Below are 20,866 nucleotides of genomic sequence, written 5' to 3' on the forward strand. Positions count from 1 at the left end.
GAGGTGAGGCCGCCGAAGAGAAAAATCCTCCACTGTCAATCACTACAAAAATAATAGGAAACTACATCGATGTCCTCATGGATGGCCAACCAGCCCAAGCTCTTGTGGACTCTGGAGCATCATATTCAGTCATTTCAGAGAAGTACCATTGCCAGCTGCAGAAAACCATATTCGTCGACAACAAAACATCTCTGCTGAAGGTGGCTAATGGGAAATATGTAAACCCTACAGGAAGATGTACCATTCATGTGGGTATAAGTGGCCATACACAGTCCTTACAATTCATAATTTTACAAGAGTCTAGTCAATACATCATTCTCGTATGGGACTGTTTGAAAGCTTCTCAGGCAATTATAGATTGTGGTCGCTCGAAGATTATGCTAGATGAGATGAGATACTGTGGACAGGAAGATGTGCATCCAAGTGTGTGGAGACCATGTGTGCTGGATGAAGTGATCATTCCTGCAGTCAGCGCTAGAAAGGTAACTGTCATGTCTCATGCCATGCATCAACCCATGGATCTTGTAGTGGAATGTAAGAGAAGCATACCACTGAAGAATAACTTGGTCATCCCAGCCTCTATCGTCTAGTTTAAGAATGGATTCGGTAATCTGTGGATAGTTAACTGTCGCCGAGAACCGCAGTTTCCTCCAAGATGCATGTGCATAGCAAATGCTGAGCTGTTAATTGAAGAACAGCTGAGCAGCATAGAAACCTTCAAGGCCGAGTCTGTGTGCAAAATTAGTGCTACCACTTTGAGACAAGATCTTCTAGTTCGACTATCACCAGATCTCACTAAGGAACAACAGAAGAAGCTACTTGTTATTCTTTAAGAGTTCTCTGAATGCTTCAATCCACAGTTGAACAAATTGATGGTGAAGCACTGGATTAGCACTGGAGAACATAACCAAAAAGCCATGAGAAACTACTCCACTACGGAAAAAGAATGTCTTGCTATGATCTGGGCCACCTGCAAATTTCGACAGTATCTCTATGGAACGCCATTCACAGTTGTTACAGATCATCATTCACTTTGTTGGTTGACAGGTCTTAAGGATCCAACAGGACGACTTGCTAGGTGGGCACTACATCTTCAAGAGTATGACATTACCATAGCGTACATAAGTGGAAGAAAACAAGATGCCGACTGTCTCTCAAGAAACCCTGTGCAAGACCATAAAGACTTTGATGAAGATAGTGACTGTCTCGCTGCTCTCCAGTATCTCTCTGCTGAGCTGAAGAAGGACATCAAGATATCTCAAATTATGCTTGCCTGAAATCAGTCAGAGGATGTGAAAGGGCAAGAAAACTTTGATCTGTTATAAAGAGGTGGCTACCAGTGAGTCCCAAAGACATGCGCTTAGATGTTCTACAGAAATTCCATGACACACCTGAGGCTGGAAATTTATGATTTATTAAGACCTATGTTAGAATCTGCAAGAGATTTTTCTGGCCAGGTTTATTTAGGAGTGTCTGTCATTATGTGTCGCACTGTTGAGAGTGTCAGATGAGAAAGGCAGTTCCTTAGAAACCACCTGGCCAACTCTACCAATTCCACCGGCCGAAATGCCTTTCCAGCATGTTGGGATTGATCTCCTCAGATAATTTCCAATGTCTGCTAGTGGCAATAGATGGATTATTGTTTGCACTGATTATCTGACACGCTGTGCCATTGCAAAAGCCGTGAAAACAGCTGAAGCATCCAAGGCAGCCAAATTCATCATGGAAGACGTTGTATTAAAACACGGTGCCCTAAGGTCATTAATTACGGATTGAGGGAAAGTTTTTCGATCGAATCTTGTGACAGAGATAAACCATCAGTGCAACATAACTCATCACATGATGACTGCCTACCATCCACAAACTAACAGCCTTACTGAATGCCTTAATAAGACTTTGGCTGACATGCTATCAATGTTTGTCAATGTTGAACAGAGCAACTGGGATTAGGTGCTACCTTTCGTGACATTTGCTTACAACACCGCCAAATAAGACCAAGACTATGGACACTGTGTTTCCGTTACACCCTGATGACATGGATGATGACTACATTGGCCACGTGTTAACCAGAGCTGAGGAAGCTCAGCAGTTAGCTCGACTCTGCACACTCCAGGCTCAAATAAATTATTGCCGAAAGTATGATGTGAGGCACCACCCGTTGTCTACCAGCCTGGCGACCTCGTCTGGATCTTCACTCTTGTACGGATGGTTGGTCTCTCTGAGAAGCTCCTCAGGCGCTACTTTGGACCTTATAAGGCTGTAAGACAGTTGTCTGATGTTACTCATGAAGTTGAAGATTTTGACCCCGACACAAGACGATGAAATATCAGAGATACGGTCCACGTCCTTTGAATGAAGCCCTATAAGGATCCAGCAACCCAGGGTAAATTCGAAGCTCCAGTGACAGGCAACAAGCGGAAAGGTGACAAGGAGCATAGCAGCAAAAGAAGTTCTAAGAAGATCACCACCAGGGCGAGAATCAGTCATCAGGAGTCGGAGTATGCAGTCCTGATGACTCATTCCTGGACTAGGAGGATGTAACACCAAGATGCTGTTCTCTTAAGGAGGGAGCAATTTTGCAGAAAAGTACATTCTAGAGGTATCCACAAATGTCAAGAATAATTGTACTGGAATGTTCTATAGCTGTATATATACTTTATGTGTTCTGGCTGGAGGCTGTTCGCTCCATGCTATTGTATGTGCAAGTGTTGAATAAACCTTTGTTAAGTGAAGTTAGTTAGGCTTGATTACAGGACTTGCATCATCAGCAGATAGAACTATTTCTGCTTCTTGGATATATGAGGCAGTATTATTTCTCTATAATAAGAAAGAATGTAATATCAGTTCCTGCAGTACACCTTTAGCGATCATTCTCCAGATGTTGTTTCATTGTGCACACTCCCTAAGTTTCTTAATGCAACACTCTGCATCCTTTTAGCTAGATAGTTTGCAAACTAGTTACCAGTAAGATATCTGATACTATGATATTTGAACTTACTTAAGAGAATATTGTGATCTGCATGGTCAAATGCTTTTGGAAAGTCGCAAAAAATACTAGTTGGTAATATTTTGTTATTTAAATTTTGTACAATTTGAATCTGAATTGGAAATTAGCATGTCTGTGGAGAGATCCTTTTGAAATCCAAATTGATACTAAGTATCTTATTTTGGGAGAGGTGTAGAATGGTTCTAGCACTCATAATTTTTTTAGCATCTTCAAGAAAGAGATAACTAGTCAGACTGGTTAGTAATTATAAATATCTTTCTTAGTAGCTTTCATGTAAAGGAAGGAAAGCAATGCTTTCTTGCCAAAGATAGACCAGTTGGGCCTGAGTGACTTCCATTTCATCCTCAGACAATGGTGTCATCGAGATGAGGTATGGAGGGGCATGAAGTCAGTGCATCACTCTCCCCACTGTTGTTAGTTTAGCAGAAATAATGCCATTACTGCTTGGTCAAGCTGCTCCTCAGATGGCATCATGAGGCTGAGTGTACCTTATTCCAGTCCTCCCCCCAAGGACAAATATCTGGCAGTACCACTAATCGAACCCTGGTCTAGTGCATGAGAATCAGCAGTGCTGACCACTTGTCAACTCTGTGAGAGTTTTTGATTATGAAAGAGTTAATTACATTGTTAATTTCTTTTGGAGGGCATGAAGTAGCTGTAATTTGCCTTTGTCTATGATACATTGTTTCTTGTATACATTTTAGTGTTTTTCCCCTTGAACTGCCCATTTCACTCTTCTAAGACACATTCAGGAAGACTTTTGGCCATCAGTACTATATGAAAATCTGTGCAGTCATCACATGTTACGTGGTATACAACATGGATGGTCTCAAATATTGTTTTGCCCTTTTGTTATAGTATTTGCAAGTGATGGGGCTGAAGTAAGTGGTAATAGGTGGGTGCATCAGGCAAGTGTTACAAAAGTAACTTTGGACGTGAGAGACATATGAGATGTTTCATTCTGTTTGAGATCAGAATATGTTCTAAGATTCAACAAATTGGTATCATGGATACTGGACAGTAGTTTTACACCAGCAAAATGATCGTAGTCTTTTACACCAGCAAAATGATCGTAGTCACATATATCCCTAAACAGCCACTGTCAATATCTACCCACAGGGTTAAAAGTAGTACACATGATATATGTCAACAAACTACTGTTGGCGAACATCTCATGTTGCAAATCTACTATTTACATATAACAATAGGCTATAATGAGTAACCCAGTGAAAGTCAATCAGTAAAACCAATAGACACATATGTGCTACTGCACATACTGGACTATGAACTAAGAAACACCCATACTAAAACTCAGCAGTATAAAACCAAGAACATGTACATATTAACCCATGAGAATGAAACAAAGAATTCCAAAGATTCCATAATAATGGGCACCCAGGTAATACCTTACTCAAACGTTGAGTGCATCCATACATGTCCCAGACAAAATGCATAATTCGTATCTTATACTTCTACACACCTAAACTACACTGTGGTAGCGGTACACCAGCATAACCAAACTATGTGCCCAAAAGTCCCTTGGTGCAGAAAAATAGACCCTGACCCCACTCACAATTACTAATGTACCAGACACAACCACACACGCAAAACAAAAATGAAAGTGGCAGTTGAAGTCATTAATTACATTGCTTTACATCAGCTGCAACAAAATCACAATTGAACATTGCACAAACAAACTCAATATAATGAAAGGGGCAAATTAATGACATGCTCACAAGCCTTAAAAACCTGAAGTGTTTGTTAAATATCCAGACCAACTGGTCCAGACAACCATTCCAACACCACAGACTTGGAAACTGCAAGGACCATCCCCCCTCCCCCCCCCCTCCACTCCAGTAACCATACCCCAATTAACCTCAGTAGCCACTTGGAACCAACCATAAACACAATATTTACATTGGCCACCAAAAATAACCTATTTACACAGGCACCACAGAAAACCTGAAAACAAAAGCATTTAATAATTCTGAAACTAAATACAAATTCACTCTGGCATGGAAAGTCATAGGAACCATGTATACATACTAAAAACACACAGAATGAGGAAACATTTGAGTACCTACACAGTAACGAATACCAGACATATTATCACCCAAAACAACACAACCATACATGCAGAAAATATAGTGACACCAAATGGTACGAGGTGTAATGTTTGCCTGTCATGAAGTATCATGTTGTGAGTAGTACCTCGTACTAGGTGGTGTGACTATATTTTCCACATACATGGTTGTGTTATTGCCTTCCACATCCATTCATTTAGACCTAGTTGCTCTTCTGGCCTCAGACATGACTCTAAAACCATTTGCCTCCAGTCTGTGACCTGGCAGTGAGCTATGAGCTAGTCCAGGAACAAATAAAATATTTTCACCAGTTATTCGAATAACTAGCAGAAAGCTGGTTATTCAACATCTCAACACCTCACAAGGAAAGCCTGAAGAATTACATTAGAAGACTCTACTGGGAGGAAATGTATGTGGACATGAATAACTGGCAGAATCCCAATTATTTAACATGGTAACACATCGACGGGAAGGCCTGGAGAATTCAAATATTTTTAATCAAAATTGGAATCACCTTTCTGTTGATATAGGTGACAATACTCATTTCACCAAAGCATGTTGCCTTAAAAAAAGATCCAGATTTAGTAATGTTTTATCATTACCAGTCTTTCAAGTGTTTCCACATTATCAACACCTATCATGTCATTCAAAAAGTGGTCACTCACACCAGAGTCCAAATACTATTAAACAGATTCATTAAAAACACAAACAATGTAAGGAAAAGATACACTCCTGGAAATTGAAATAAGAACACCGTGAATTCATTGTCCCAGGAAGGGGAAACTTTATTGACACATTCCTGGGGTCAGATACATCACATGATCACACTGACAGAACCACAGGCACATAGACACAGGCAACAGAGCATGCACAATGTCGGCACTAGTACAGTGTATATCCACCTTTTGCAGCAATGCAGGCTGCTATTCTCCCATGGAGACGATCGTAGAGATGCTGGATGTAGTCCTGTGGAACGGTTTGCCATGCCATTTCCACCTGGCGCCTCAGTTGGACCAATGTTCGTGCTGGACGTGCAGACCGCGTGAGACGACGCTTCATCCAGTCCCAAACATGCTCAATGGGGGACAGATCCGGAGATCTTGCTGGCCAGGGTAGTTGACTTACACCTTCTAGAGCACGTTGGGTGGCACGGGATACATGCGGACGTGCATTGTCCTGTTGGAACAGCAAGTTCCCTTGCCGGTCTAGGAATGGTAGAACGATGGGTTCGATGATGGTTTGGATGTACCGTGCACTATTCAGTGTCCCCTCGATGATCACCAGTGGTGTACGGCCAGTGTAGGAGATCGCTCCCCACACCATGTGCCTCGGTCGTATGCAGTCCTGATTGTGGCGCTCACCTGCATGGCGCCAAACACGCATACGACCATCATTGGCACCAAGGCAGAAGCGATTCTCATCGCTGAAGATGACACGTCTCCATTCGTCCCTCCATTCACGCCTGTCGCGACACCACTGGAGGCGGGCTGCACGTTGTTGGGGCGTGAGCGGAAGACGGCCTAACGGTGTGCGGGACCGTAGCCCAGCTTCATGGAGACGGTTGCGAATGGTCCTCGCCGATACCCCAGGAGCAACAGTGTACCTAATTTGCTGGGAAGTGGTGGTGCGGTCCCCTACGCCACTGCGTAGGATCCTACGGTCTTGGAATGCATCCGTGCGTCGCTGCGGTCCGGTCCCAGGTCGACGGGCACGTGCACCTTCCGCCGACCACTGGCGACAACATCGATGTACTGTGGAGACCTCACGCCCCATGTGTTGAGCAATTCGGCGGTACGTCCACCCGGCCTCCTGCATGCTCACTATATGCCCTCGCTCAAAGTCCGTCAACTGCACATACGGTTCACGTCCATGCTGTCGTGGCATGCTACCAGTGTTAAAGACTGCGATGGAGCTCCGTATGCCACGGCAAACTGGCTGACACTGACGGCGGCGGTGCACAAATGCTGCACAGCTAGCGCCATTCGACGGCCAACACCGCGGTTCCTGGTGTGTCTGCTGTGCAGTGCGTGTGATCATTGCTTGTACAGCCCTCTCGCAGTGTCCGGAGCAAGTATGGTGGGTCTGACACACCGGTGTCAATGTGTTCTTTTTTCCATTTCCAGGAGTGTAGATCACTATTTACTAAAAAGATGACATGTAGAGTTCCAGACTGGCACAACTAAAGGACACTTACATGTTAGCTTTCAGTCACAGCCTCCAACAGAAAAATAAAAAGAAATGCACACACATTCATTCACTCAAGCAAGCACAACTTCACACACAGAACTGACACTTCCAGCAGTTCAGACGACACCAGTACAAAAGCAATTTGCATCTGAACTCACAGAAGCTTCTTGAGAGACACAACTTAATGAATTTACAGAGCCTTTCTCATTTTTGTTTCTTTTATTACATTCATTTCCCTTATGTCGAAATTCACTGTGGTTATGGCATTTAAAATGAAGCTGTTTTTCTCTGCCTGAATTGTGCCTATCAATTTTGCTAACATTTGTGAATTTCTTTTCTATTCTAATAACTGAAATCATTCCTGTACATATTTTGTGTACATTGCAGGTTTCTTTTTATTCTTTACATGCTTGTTTTCAGGAGCTGTGACCCTATTTTTCCTTAAGCATAATTTCAGATTTCCCATGGATAATGGCTCAATTGTAGTTACAACACAAACATATTATTGTGGCATTGTCAGAAAAAGTTGACACATGACATCAGTTTCTATAACTGTTGCACCATTCAGTTGAAGATCGCATATCAACTTGTAAATTCTAAAAAAAATGCTCAATCACTGTAGTTTTTGTGGGACTGAACTTCATTTGCAGTAACAATTTACATAGAAGTAATGGGCTAGTGATGTTTTTTCTTTAAAATGTGTCACACAAAGTTTTCTGTTTGTGAAATGCCATGATACAAGCTTTCACATATTCCAAATGGCTGTTCACAAACCGTTCTTTATTCTTGAACAACAATTTTTATCATGCTTTGACTCTTTCAAGTTGTTTGTCCCTTGCAATTTGTTCCTTTTCCATGTCACTTTGTAGATACTTCACTTTTCCTGTGTATTCTTCTGCAATGAAATCCAATAAATCTAATTAGTCTAACATATCTTGCAATTGAGATTTCCAGTTTCCAAAATTGCTTCCATCAAGAAGTGGAACATGATATTTGCTTTTATATTTTTCCAAATTTTTTTCATTCCAAACTCATAAATCAGAAATACAAAACTGCTTGCATCATAGCTGTGTTTTAAATTAAACTTCCAGTTACTGACTTTCCATCTCTGAGCCCATAAGCTGTCAAGAAAGCCATTTGCAGAGGGTGATTACAAGCAAGAGACATTTAATTTGAACTGATTTATTCAATGAAGGAAAAGTAAAGAATGCAATGTCTCACATGCATGTAAGTATCTTTCCATCTCTGAGCCCATAAGCTGTCAAGAAAGGCATTTCCAGAGGGTGATTACAAGAAAGAGACATTTAATTTGAACTGATTTATTCACTGAAGAAAAATAAAGAATGCAATGTCTCACATGCATGTAAGTATACTGTATACTGTGTTCAGGGAACGCAATACACTAACAGTTCATGGTTGCAGATGACTTCACTAAATTTAATGATATAGCTAAAGGTTTAGCTTTGAATAATTCTTTCTATTCTTATAGACTTTTTGGCCATTGTTTGACACTTTTAGAATGTGATAAACTTTAAGCATTGCCATGTGGACATAGCATCTTAGAGCTTGTATATCTGCATTCATGTAATTATTTTTATGTGAATTAGACTGTAAAATGAATAATTAAGTGTGATTTTATTGTAATTATTATCATCATTCTAAATTCTGCAAATACATTATTATATATCTATGGAACAAGAAATAAAACACATGAATGCTGAAATATTTAATTCCTTATGCTAAATGAATTTTTACCCACTACACTACTCACCTGGCTGTAGGAAACAGGTTCTTTATTTTATGAAGCTCACATTCACTATCAAAAGTCATTAGACTGACACCTACAGCTGCTGCATGGCGAATGTGGGATAATGGTTTTGCAGGATGTGCAAAAATTATGTGTCTGGGATTGACACCAACAGACAGAACTTTATTGATTTCAGCCTGTGACAAACCAATATGATAAAGTTTTGTCTCCATAAAAATTATATTCTGTGAATTCTAAATTAAGATGAACCATCATTAATAGAAAATGTCTTTAAAAAATATAAAACATTCATTGGTGCACATGTTACTGACAATGTTAAAAAGAAAGGTTGATTTGGTAAACAGGAATATTTGATTTGATTTTTATTAGCCCCTGTCACCATGAAAAAACTGTAATACACACCATATCAAAAAGGTAACTACAATACCATTAAATTATTTGGCAGAATTGTTGGCCAGCACTTATCTCCAAGAGGCAGACTGTAACATACTGCCTAGCTTTCAGAACTAATAGCTTCTTCCTTGGCAAGATGAGAGGGATAGTTTGGGGAAGTTTTAAAAGGATGAGCAGGCCATTAAGACCCCTCAATGAGGAATACTGACCTATACTGGGGACAAGCACAGACAAAGATGTTCAACATTATTTTTACAAGATTTTTTTGTAATTATCTTTAATGTTACAATATATCATTTTTTCATTGATATTTTGATTAAAGCTAACATCTTAGTAGATAGTTCCATTTTCAATTTACAGATTTCTTACAGTATTAATGAAATATGGAATGTGAAAATTTTATGTTATGATTTCTGTTAAAGTATCACAATTAACTTAAAAAAGTTTAAAGTAACAGTATTTTTTAAGAAAAATATTTATTTTTCTAGTTTAATAATAGTCTATCATATAACAAAACACCTTGTTTGTTAACTGTAACTAATTTTAATTATGTAAATAATTTGATAATGCTGTTGTCCCCACATAAACTTGTAATACGGCAGAATGGGACCACATGTTCTGACTACATCAATATAACATCAACATGAGAATATGAAGCCATGTTGTGCTTTGTAAACATTATTATCAGCCTATTTTCACATTATTTGGTATCTGGCTGTTACAATACTGATGATAACAATATTATGAAAATGACAGTTGCTACTCATCCTATAGCAGAGATACTGAGTCACAGATAGGCACAATCTAAAAAAAAAAAAAAAAAAAACTATCACAAAGTGAGATTTTGGCCAACAACACCCATACCACAATCTACCATTAAAAACTGATCCCAACCTTATAATTCTGCCTGCTGACAGAGGCTCTACCACTGTTGCTTTGAACTGTAAGGATTACCTGACAGAAGGACTCTGCCAGCTGCTGGATTCATCCACTTACAAACCCTGCCATAGTGATCCCATTCCAGAAATCTAGCAGTTTGTCCAGTCTCTCCTCAAATTCTTAGGCCCATTCCAGAACCTCTTCCAAGAGTCCATCTTTCTCCTCCCCCATACCATCCTGTGCACCCTCACCTTCTACATGCTTCCTAAAGTCCATAAACCCAACCACTCAGGATGCCCCATTGCGGCTGGTTACTATGCCCCCAATGAGAGAATCTCTGCTCTTGTAGACCAACATCTTCAATCTATTACCTGCAACCTACCTTCTTTTGTAAAAGATACTAACCATTTCCTCCACTGACTTTCAGCAGTACCTGTTCCTTTACCATATGGTGCCCTGTTCATCACTATTGATACCACCTCCCTTTACACTAATATCCCTAATGTCCACAGCCTTACTGCTATTGAACACTATCTTTCCCAACACTCAATAGATTCCAAACCTACAACTGCCTTCCTAGTCGCCATGACCAATTATATCCTTACCCAAAATTATTTCTCCTTGGAAGACATTACGTACTAACAAATCCAAGGTACCGCAATGGGCACCCACATGGCACCATCCTATACCAACCTGTTCATAGGTCATCTAGAGGAATCCTTCCTATACACCCAGAATCACAAACATTTCCCCTGGTTCTGATTCACTAATGACATGTTTGTGATCTGGATTGAGGGTGAGTACACCCTATCCATGTTCTCCCAGTAAATCAACACCTTCTCCCCCATTGCTTCACCTGGTCCTACTCAACGTGACAAGCCACCTTCCTCGATGTTGACTTCCACCTCAAAGATGGCTACATTAATACCTCCAATCCATATCAGTCATACCAACTACCAGCAATACCTCCACTTGGACAGTTGCCACCCATTCCACACCAAAAAGTCTCTTCCATACAGACTAGCCACCCATGGCCATCATATTGGCAGTAACAAGCAGGCCCTCTCAAAATACACCGAGAGTCTCACCGAGGCCTTCACAGACTGTAATTATCCTCCCAGCCTTTTGCAAAAACAGATCTTGTCTTATTACTCCAGTCACCCACCACCTCCCAAAGTCCCACTGTCTGGCCACAGAGGAGCATTCCCCTTGTGCCTCAGACTGGAGCAACTGAATCACATTCTTCCCCAGGGGTATGACTACCTCTCATCATGCCCTGAAATGAGGAATCAATCTACAATCCTCCCCACCACACATGCAGTAGTATTTTGCAGTCCGCCAAACCTACACAATATTTTTGTCCGTCCCTAGACAACCCTAGCTCCTAACCCCTTGCTATCCCTGTAATAGACCTAGATGTGAGATCTGACCCATACATCCTCCCACCAATACCTACTGCAGTCCAATCACAAGCATCACTTGTCCCATCAAAGGCAGGCCACCTGTGAAAACAGTCATGTGATCTACAAGCTAAGATGCAAACATTGTGCTGCATTCCATGTGCACATGATAACCAACAAACTATGTGTCTGCATAAATGGCAACTGACAAACTGTGGCCAAGTAACAGCTGGACAACCTCATTGCCAAGCATGTTGTGCAAATCAATGTTCTTCATTTTAATAACAGTTTTGTAGCTTGTACCATATAATCCTTCCCACCAACACTAGCTATTCTGAATCCTGGCCTCATCCTTTGTTAGTCATTATTCTAACCCATCTATCCCCTTCCCTGTTCCCATTTCAGCACTACACAGCCCTCTATTCCACTAACAGACCCACAGTCTACTTACTTCTATCCTTTTCCACCCCTCATCCCATCCCCGCCCTCTGTCTAACCTACTGACAGCAGCTAGCTGTCCTAGCCTCTCTCCACATCATCCCTGTATGCTCCAAGAATCAGCATTTTACCATCCCCAACCCCTACATTGCTATCCCTGCCCCTCCCCGCCCCAGCCTCCTCCTTACCCCCACCACCCGGTTGCCTCTCTCAGAGAGAGAGAGAGAGTGTGTGTGTGTGTGTGTGTGTGTGTGTGTGTGTGTGTGTGTGTGTGTGTGTGTCTGGTACTGATGATAATGTTCATAATTCTTCTTGTCTAAGTAACTACAAATCAAATAAGTTATATAACTATGAAATTAACTGATGCTGAAAACATGTGGTTATCGTAAGGATGTAAACATTGCCGATATTTAATCCCATAATGTTTCCACTGTAAAGAGCAGCTGTTCAGTGAAATGTACTTAGTATGTATATTATAATTATTGTTTTATTGTTAGCATTCCTTGCACAATGTTAACCAGCAGCATTTTAAAAATTAACAGAAAAAAATTATTGACAAATGTAATCTTATATAATTTTATGTAATATATTTGTATGATTGATGAGATTCTAATCACAGAAAATGGGATTTGTAATTCTGTTAGTTAATGTCTACTTTATTTCAACAAACTCATCAATTATTTATTGTAATTTCATAACTGTTATGTTTCAATAATGACATGTTAGGCATTCAACTGTTAAAATATTATTTAAGGCACCATGCTTGGAGTCACATTGGGACAGTCTCATTAGAGTTTTTGAAAGCCATTCTCATGCAAGTCACTCCTCCGTAGATATTTTTATGTGAATATATGAAGAAGTTATATCAAATTACAGTATCAAGCACCTGACTGTAGTCAGAATATTGATAAATTGTCTCAAAACTGCTGGTAATGACCTCAGGCAAATTTAATCAAGAACTGTTAAAATTCTGAGTTACACCATCCACAACAAAACAATCAATGGAATACATTTATAATGTGTTATGAAGCCACTGTTATCAAGAACATGAAATGACAAACAAAATTATCATTCCAGAATGAAATTATCACTCTGCAGCGGAGTGTGCACTGATATGAAACTTCTTGGCAGAATAAAACTGTGTGCCAGACTGAGACTGGAACTCGGGACCTTTGCCTTTCGCGGGCAAGTGCTCTACCATCTGAGCTACCCAAGCACGAGTTCGAGTCTTGGTCCAGCACCCAGTTTTAATCTGTCAAGAAGTTTCAAAATTAGCATTCATTACAATATTAGATGTGTCATATAAATGTACCATCAGAAACTGTGTTGAATGGACAAAATCGTATAAGAAGTGTTGCAACACTAAAGAACAGTAACTTATTTGATTATCTTTATGTATGTAGATTAGGGCAATTACAGAATTTGTCATAATTTATTATGAGTGGGATTCTGCCATTACTCCTATGTAATTGCATTAACTTGTACAGCTAATTTAAAATTCACACAAGCAAGCACACCTCACACATTCTTGGCCACCACTGCCAGCAGCTCTGACCTGTCTTAGCTGCCAGTGTGTGCTTGCTTGTCTGAATGTTTGTATGTTTTCTTTTCTGAGGAAGGCTTTGGCCAACAACTGCATGTGTAACAGGCTTTATGTTGCACTGTCTCCAATTCAGCAGGTCATGTTATATGGTGAGCAGCAATCTGTCCTATTCCTGTCCTGTTCTGTCCTAACCTGGAGTTTCCATTGTTTAATTCAAAAATCTTACAATAATCCTAACTATCAACTATTTTCAGCCACAAACTTCCAATCCATGAAAATTCAGGAAAGAGAAGAACAATCTGATGAGGTCAGTGCAGGGCAGAGAACACTGAACTGTGCAAACTTTTCCAGATAACCATACGTCAGTAACACACCACTGTTGAGCTGCAACTATAAAATGACAGCTACTGAGTGGTGAATGTACCAAAGTTTGTACATTTAAAATAACTTGCCCCAACTAATATCTGTTGTGTTAATGAGAGCAGTTAGTAATAAAATTAGTTGAAATAGCAACTGAAGTATCAAAGCTAAGTCAACTTTAAATGCTTATCTATGGCTGGTTATGATTAAAGTGATTTTTCTGTGACATCTACTCTGTAAACTATTAACTAAACTAAAAGTACCATGACACCATTAATTTGTTGATGTAATAATCTATACTGCAGAAATAGCACTGCAATAACATAGATGACATGTACTACATTTTCAATAATGAAATCTAAAATGCACAAGTTTTAATTTTTGATGGTGCATAGGAGCATTAGTGAATCCTTACTGTAAGAAGTAAAGACATATAGTAGATCGGTACATGTGAACTAATACGGTGGTGAAAAATAAAACAGAAATTAAATTGTAAAATTTTTTCTAAAATTGCATTTCTTCCAGCAAATGCTCAAAATCCCTGTGTCTAATATTGCTACATAATTGACATCATTAAGAAGAATTTATGTGCATAGTTTGACAGAACTACACTGCTAGATGCAGCCAAACATATTCACTCACCAGATAAAACTTCTGCATTCTCATGTTGACTGGCTGCCATTTTATGGCCATAGCTCCACAATGGTGCATTTTTAACCCATGGTTATCTGGAAAGTTTTGCTTGATTTGATGTCTTCTATTCTGACATTATCATCAGATTGTATTTTTCCCAATCTGTATAACAATCTAAACAACATGCAGTGATTTTATGAAACTTTTCTGATAGAGTTATAAATAGTGGCCATCAGATTAGTATCAGATACATATTACTAAAAAATTGATTATCTGTTATCTAATTTCTTTTACATTTTGTCAGGAACCCTTGCAATGGAAGCCAAGAGAAGAAATGGCTATTATTCCTATTATCCAGAGTATAAATATCTTATATCATGAAGAGAGAGATTTGTTTAACAGAGAGGACTAGCTGTAACCATTCACTACACATAGTATTGCAAAATTACTCATTCTGTCATCAAAAAGACAGAAGCCATGCACAAGAAAGATTCAAGACCAAAGCAAAATCAATTTCATGAATTATTAGGTGTGCATTGCACTATTAGGTGCATTCAGTTCCTGGATAACAGTAGTGAGACACATCAAATTCTAATCATTGGCCATTAAATTCAGTTTATTCTTCCTAACAGTAATTAGAATTGTAGTGGCAAAACTTGGGCCACTGAAATCAGATCTGTTGCATTTACTGAGATAGGTACTGCATACTTCACCAGCATACTTCAATCTTACTAAATGAACTACTGAAGAGACCACAAAAGCATTAAATAATTGAAAACCAACAACTCCTGTGGCTATGATCAGTGATGGTATTTCAGACTAAGTGCCAAGGTCTTGGTACACACACACACACACACACACACACACACACACACACACACACACACACACACTCTACAACACAACACAAGCAATATACTCATCTTCCTCCTTCCTGTGTTCTGAAAACTTTTTGATATGGTAGTGTATAATAATGAACCATTTTTCTGACTACAGGCATTTAACAAATGCTTATAGGCTTCAGTGAGGAATCTCTGTAAAGTAAATGAAGTATCACCACATAAACAAGTTCTATTGGAACTAAATAAGAAAGAATATCCTCTGGCCTTTTTCATGACCTTTCCATGGCTTCAGAAGCAAATTTCATAATTTATGTAGGCACAGTCATGGGAAACTTGGTGCCTTCTCAGACATTTGTTCACTTTCAGCCTTGTGCAGCTAGTCACCTGATGCATATGGACACCATGAACCACAAAATGAAAGGAACAATTTTTCCACAAGTCAGCCCCTTCAACAGATACGATGTTTTACTGATGTCAGCTACATATACAAGTCAAATGCATCACAGTTTTAATAATCCAAGAGGCAATAATGAAGTGAGTCAGCTGCTTCAACAGACACCACATGTTTTACCAATGTCAGCTACATATACCAGTGAAAGACGTCACATTTTTAACAAGATGCAATAATGAAGCAAATAGTGCCCAGACAGAAACAGTAGCAGTGCTGCAGAGAACTGCATAGGAAGAGAACATTCAGTACCAGATAATGGATGCCAAACAGAGTTCATATAATCCTGAGGGGAAACAACCCATATCCACCACAGCACCAATAGCTTCAAGATGGCTTAGAAATTCAGAATGGCTTAATCAGAACAATTTACAGTATAGTAATAAATGTAGTAAGAAGTTAAACAGTAGCCCATATGCAGAATCAAACAACACTGACTAAAAGAGTTCATCACATAATTACTACTGAGCCTGGAGCTCAAACATGGCAGGATACGTTAAGAATATAGCATACAATATAGTAATAAATGTAGTAAGAAGTTAGACAGTAGGCCACATGCAGAATCAAACAACAATGACATAAAAGAAATAATCGCAGAATTACTACTGAGCCTGGATCTCAAACATGACAGGACACATTAAGAATATAGCATGCTGGAATGCTCATTCCATTAAAAGAAACACACACAGCTTCCAACATTTCTTACACCCCAACCAGATAGCTGAAACATAGTTGCTGCCGAATGAACCATTTCTGTTTCCTGAATTTAATGAGATTGAGGCTGTCAGAAATGATGAATATGGGGAGAGTGCACTTCTCATAAACAAAGGGATAACTATATGAAATTCAGTTATATGAGAGACAAAAGATACCATTTAAAACTGCTGCAGCTACACTGTATTCAAACAGCAATGAAATAAATGTAATGACAATTTACAGTTTATATTGTAACTGAATGGATAAAAAATTTTCTCGCCAAGTGGTGGCAGGAAAGCGCATGTATAAAGCTATTAAAGTTTGCAGTCTTTTAGAGCCAATGGTTCCTTCCTTTGGCAGAAAGGTTGAAGAGGAAGGAATAGCAGCAAAGGAAAAGGACTGGTGAGGTGTACAAAAAGGGGTTAAGTTCAGAAAAGATGCCCAGAACCTCAGGTCAGAGGAGACTAACTGTGCAGGATGAGAAGGAAAGACTTATTGTAGAGTAGGATTACATCCACAGGTAGGGACTTTCAATGTTAGGGCTTTGTGAATAACTTCCAGGGACAAGCACATTTCAAGGAACAGAATGTAGAACCTTTGTTATGATAATGCAAGATCATATTTTCAAAAGGAATAGATGCAATATGTGAAGGAATTCATCATTGTAAGAGAGGAGGGTTAGATGTGTAAAGTAGAATTCAGTCTTTCCTTCTCATTGTTTCCTTTAAGTCTCCCTTGATATAGGGTTCTGGGCCTGAGACCTCTTTTCCTAAACGTCACCAGTCCTTTATCTTCACTCCTCTTCCTTCCCCTTCAAACATCCTGCCAGAAAAAGAAGCCACTGGCTCTAAAAGCTGGCAAACTTTAATATTTTTATATGTGTGTTCTCCTGCTGCCACTTAATCAGTAGATTTCCGATCTATCCAGTTACACAGATAATATTAGGCAATTTTAATGCTCATCACTCCACTTGGGGCCAAAATCCAAAACATTCCAGTTTGGTGGGATGAGAAATGCAATAATTGCTGGAATGGTTGGTTGGTTTGTGGGAGTTGAAGGGACCATGCTGCAAAGGCCATCAGTCCCGATTGCTGGAATGAAAGGAAGCAATGTAATTATGCAGAAGGCACGCTTCAGAAGAAAATTACATAAACTCCAATTGATTTCAGGTGAAAGTAAAGTGACTATTCAAAAATAATAAGAAATCTGCATAGATAAACAGTCTTAATGAAGACATACCAATCTTTACCATCTGGCAACAAATTGAACATGTACATAGAACCTAGAGCAACAATAGTACACCAGTGCTTCCAAACAAGTTAGTGCATCACTTCTTGAAACATTTGGCATCAGACCCAGTTGAACAAAACATTGATGAGGCAGGAAACTATTTCCTGAATGAAAGCTTTACTGTTATGAAACTCAACACAGTCCTCTTATCTGGAAAAAGTTGTGCCTCATGAACTGATGGTATAAATTTCTATGCACTCCCTTCTTTAGCACAGAAAGAAAGGAACCATCTTTGTAGCATTTTTAATAACACTTGGAGTAAAGGAACTAATATCCTCAAATGGAACACATCACAAATAGTTTTGAGAACGAAAACGTGATCCAAGCAGGCTGTAGAATACAGAGCACTTGGGAGATATTTTCATTCTCAAAACACATTGAGGCTGTGAATCTATGCAAAAATAAAATTTCAGAATTGCAAATAGTGTCAATAGGAAAACACGATAAACTACCTAATGAAGCAACCTCATATAGACCATAACAGTTCTGAGCTGTGTACAAAAAATGCTGGAAAGGATGTAGAAAAATAGACTTGAGAGTTGGTATGACCACCACAACTTATTCCTCAAAACAAATTTTGGTTTTTTGGAGAGGACTTTGCATGAACATAACAGTAATAAAATTAGTAAATGATATTCAGGTAAGTATCAATCACAATGGATATGTCACTGCAATTTTTACTGACATAAACAACACATTATAATGTCACCTTATTGATGCTTGCTGCCAAAATGCAGTGGCAAAATGTTCCTAACAGCTTTGTGAGCAAACTTATCCTTGTCATAATGAAACAAGCCTTTGGAAAAAAAATCTCCTTTATCATAAATGAAGAGATTGATACGGCACATTTTTTTTTTTTTTTTTTTTTTTTTACACAATGACTAAATTTCCAAATTTAGGCAAATAAGGTATACAGAAAAACACTAACAACTTTGTTAGTGCAAGGAGACATAATCCACACTGTAATTAAACCAATTTAATCACACAATAGAAAATGCCATATCTCTGTGAAATAATTTCTCTACAATTTTTGCATTTATGTTCAAAGGAAACGTAGAATGGGTTCTAACTTTATTTTAATGTTTATTAGTGCATGCAAACTAAAGGCATTTTTGCACAATAGTGTTTATATTTCTAAATCACCTTTATTAGACATCAGTTCAAACACCAATAAATGATCAAATTAAAGACATAAAAATGTCAATTGTTCATATGTTTTCGGGTATCTGCTTTATTAACACTAAATACAACCAACCAAACAATCATATAATTCCAAAATTCAAAGTTACTAAAATAAAATTCTTGAACTGACTAGTAAATGTGGCATTACCACATATAAAAAAGCATCTGTTTTTGTGTACAAAGAAGGATAAAGTGCTTTGTCAGTTGGTCAGAGAGAGACATCAGTGGAGGAAGATAATAGCCTGTTATGTGCTGACACTTGGCAATGTTGCACAACAAACTGTGTTTTTTTTAAACTGTGACTGATAGGTCAAATGGAAATCACCTTTTGTACAGTTTAATAATTAAATGACCCACCACCAAACTTTTGAAAACAGCTGGAGGAAGCAGAAGCAGATAGGTGCACCAACCAGATAAGTACCAGAATTTGAATTGTTAAACTGAATGTATTTCTCTTGTCATATAACTGCAAGTTCTGACATGTAAACATATGTATTGTCATTGTTGTCAGAAGAACACTGTAATACTTTTTATGTATGAGAGAGGTTTACAACTTACATTCCAATTGATCACTGGTAGTAAGAAGTGGAAACCATTATGAGGGGCTGAAGATGACAAGTAGTAGTGTGTCACAAAAAGCACTAACAGTTTTACAATATGCTTATGACCTGTGTGTATATTCAACAAGTGGTGCCTTTCTTAGTGGCCTGCTGAATACGGATCAAGCCATGTCTAGCCTACACATGTAAATGGTGAAAAGTGGTTTGGTGAAAAATGGTTTGGTTGAAAATGGTTTTGATATACCACTCAGCAAGTCTTCAGTTCTACTCTTCACCAAACTTCATAGTACTGCAGCACTGTAGACATAGCACTCAGGCTAATGCCATGTTCCTTGACTTCAAGAAGGCATTTGACCCCATCCAGAAAAGCTGTTTAATTAATGAAAAAAAAAAAAAAAAAAAAAGAAAACACACAGAATATTGGACCAGATTTGCAATTGGGTACAAGACACCCCTACAGGTAGAACTCAAGACATTACTCTTAACAGAAGGAAATCAATAGATGTAAAGCTAATTTACAAAGTACCGAAAGGAAGTGTGATAGGACTTCTACTGTTTACAATGTAGATAAATTATCTAGAAGGAAGTTTCAGAAGCCGTTTAAGATTGTTTGCAGATGATACAGTTGCCTATAAGAAAACAGTGATGCCAGAAGACAGTATCGATTTACAGAAGACCTGAAAAAGATTTATGAATGGTGCAGGCTCTGGTAATTGGCCTTAAACATAAATAAATCCAATATATTGTGCACACAAAGGAAAAGCATTCCACTACTTTACAACTATGAGGAGCATTCAATAAGTAATGCAACCCACTTTTTTTGTGAAAGCAGGTTGGTTTTATTCAAAATTCCAATACACCATATTATTTCCCACTCTTTAGGCTACAAAACATTTGTTTTCAACATGATTTCTGTCAATGCGCCAGCTCTACCCACCGTACTGGGATGGCCTATATGCCATCAAGGTACCATTCTACTGGTCAATAATAGAGCCAATACATTGTTGCATCAATAATCTCTCCATGTACTGCTTACTGTGGAGTGCATCCTTCAATGGGCCAAAGAGATGGAAGCTGGAATATGCGAGGTCTGAACAATAGGGCGTATGAGGAAGAACAGTCCAATAAAGTTTTATGAGCTCCTCTCAGTTGCACA

At 38.8% G+C, this 20,866-nt stretch overlaps 1 protein-coding gene across 1 annotated transcript in view; it reads right to left on the reverse strand.

Annotated features, from left to right (window-relative positions):
• The window catches only part of LOC126092155 (ornithine decarboxylase 1-like), a 162,132-nt gene that overhangs the window by 62,545 nt on the left and 78,721 nt on the right, over positions 1-20,866 (reverse strand). The window contains exon 5 of the mRNA XM_049907624.1: positions 9,050-9,222. Within this exon, the coding sequence (XP_049763581.1) occupies positions 9,050-9,222 (173 nt within the window). The remainder of the gene's footprint in view (positions 1-9,049; positions 9,223-20,866) is intronic.

The sequence above is a fragment of the Schistocerca cancellata genome, chromosome 7, assembly GCF_023864275.1.
Source record: "Schistocerca cancellata isolate TAMUIC-IGC-003103 chromosome 7, iqSchCanc2.1, whole genome shotgun sequence".
Lineage (NCBI taxonomy): Eukaryota > Metazoa > Arthropoda > Insecta > Orthoptera > Acrididae > Schistocerca > Schistocerca cancellata.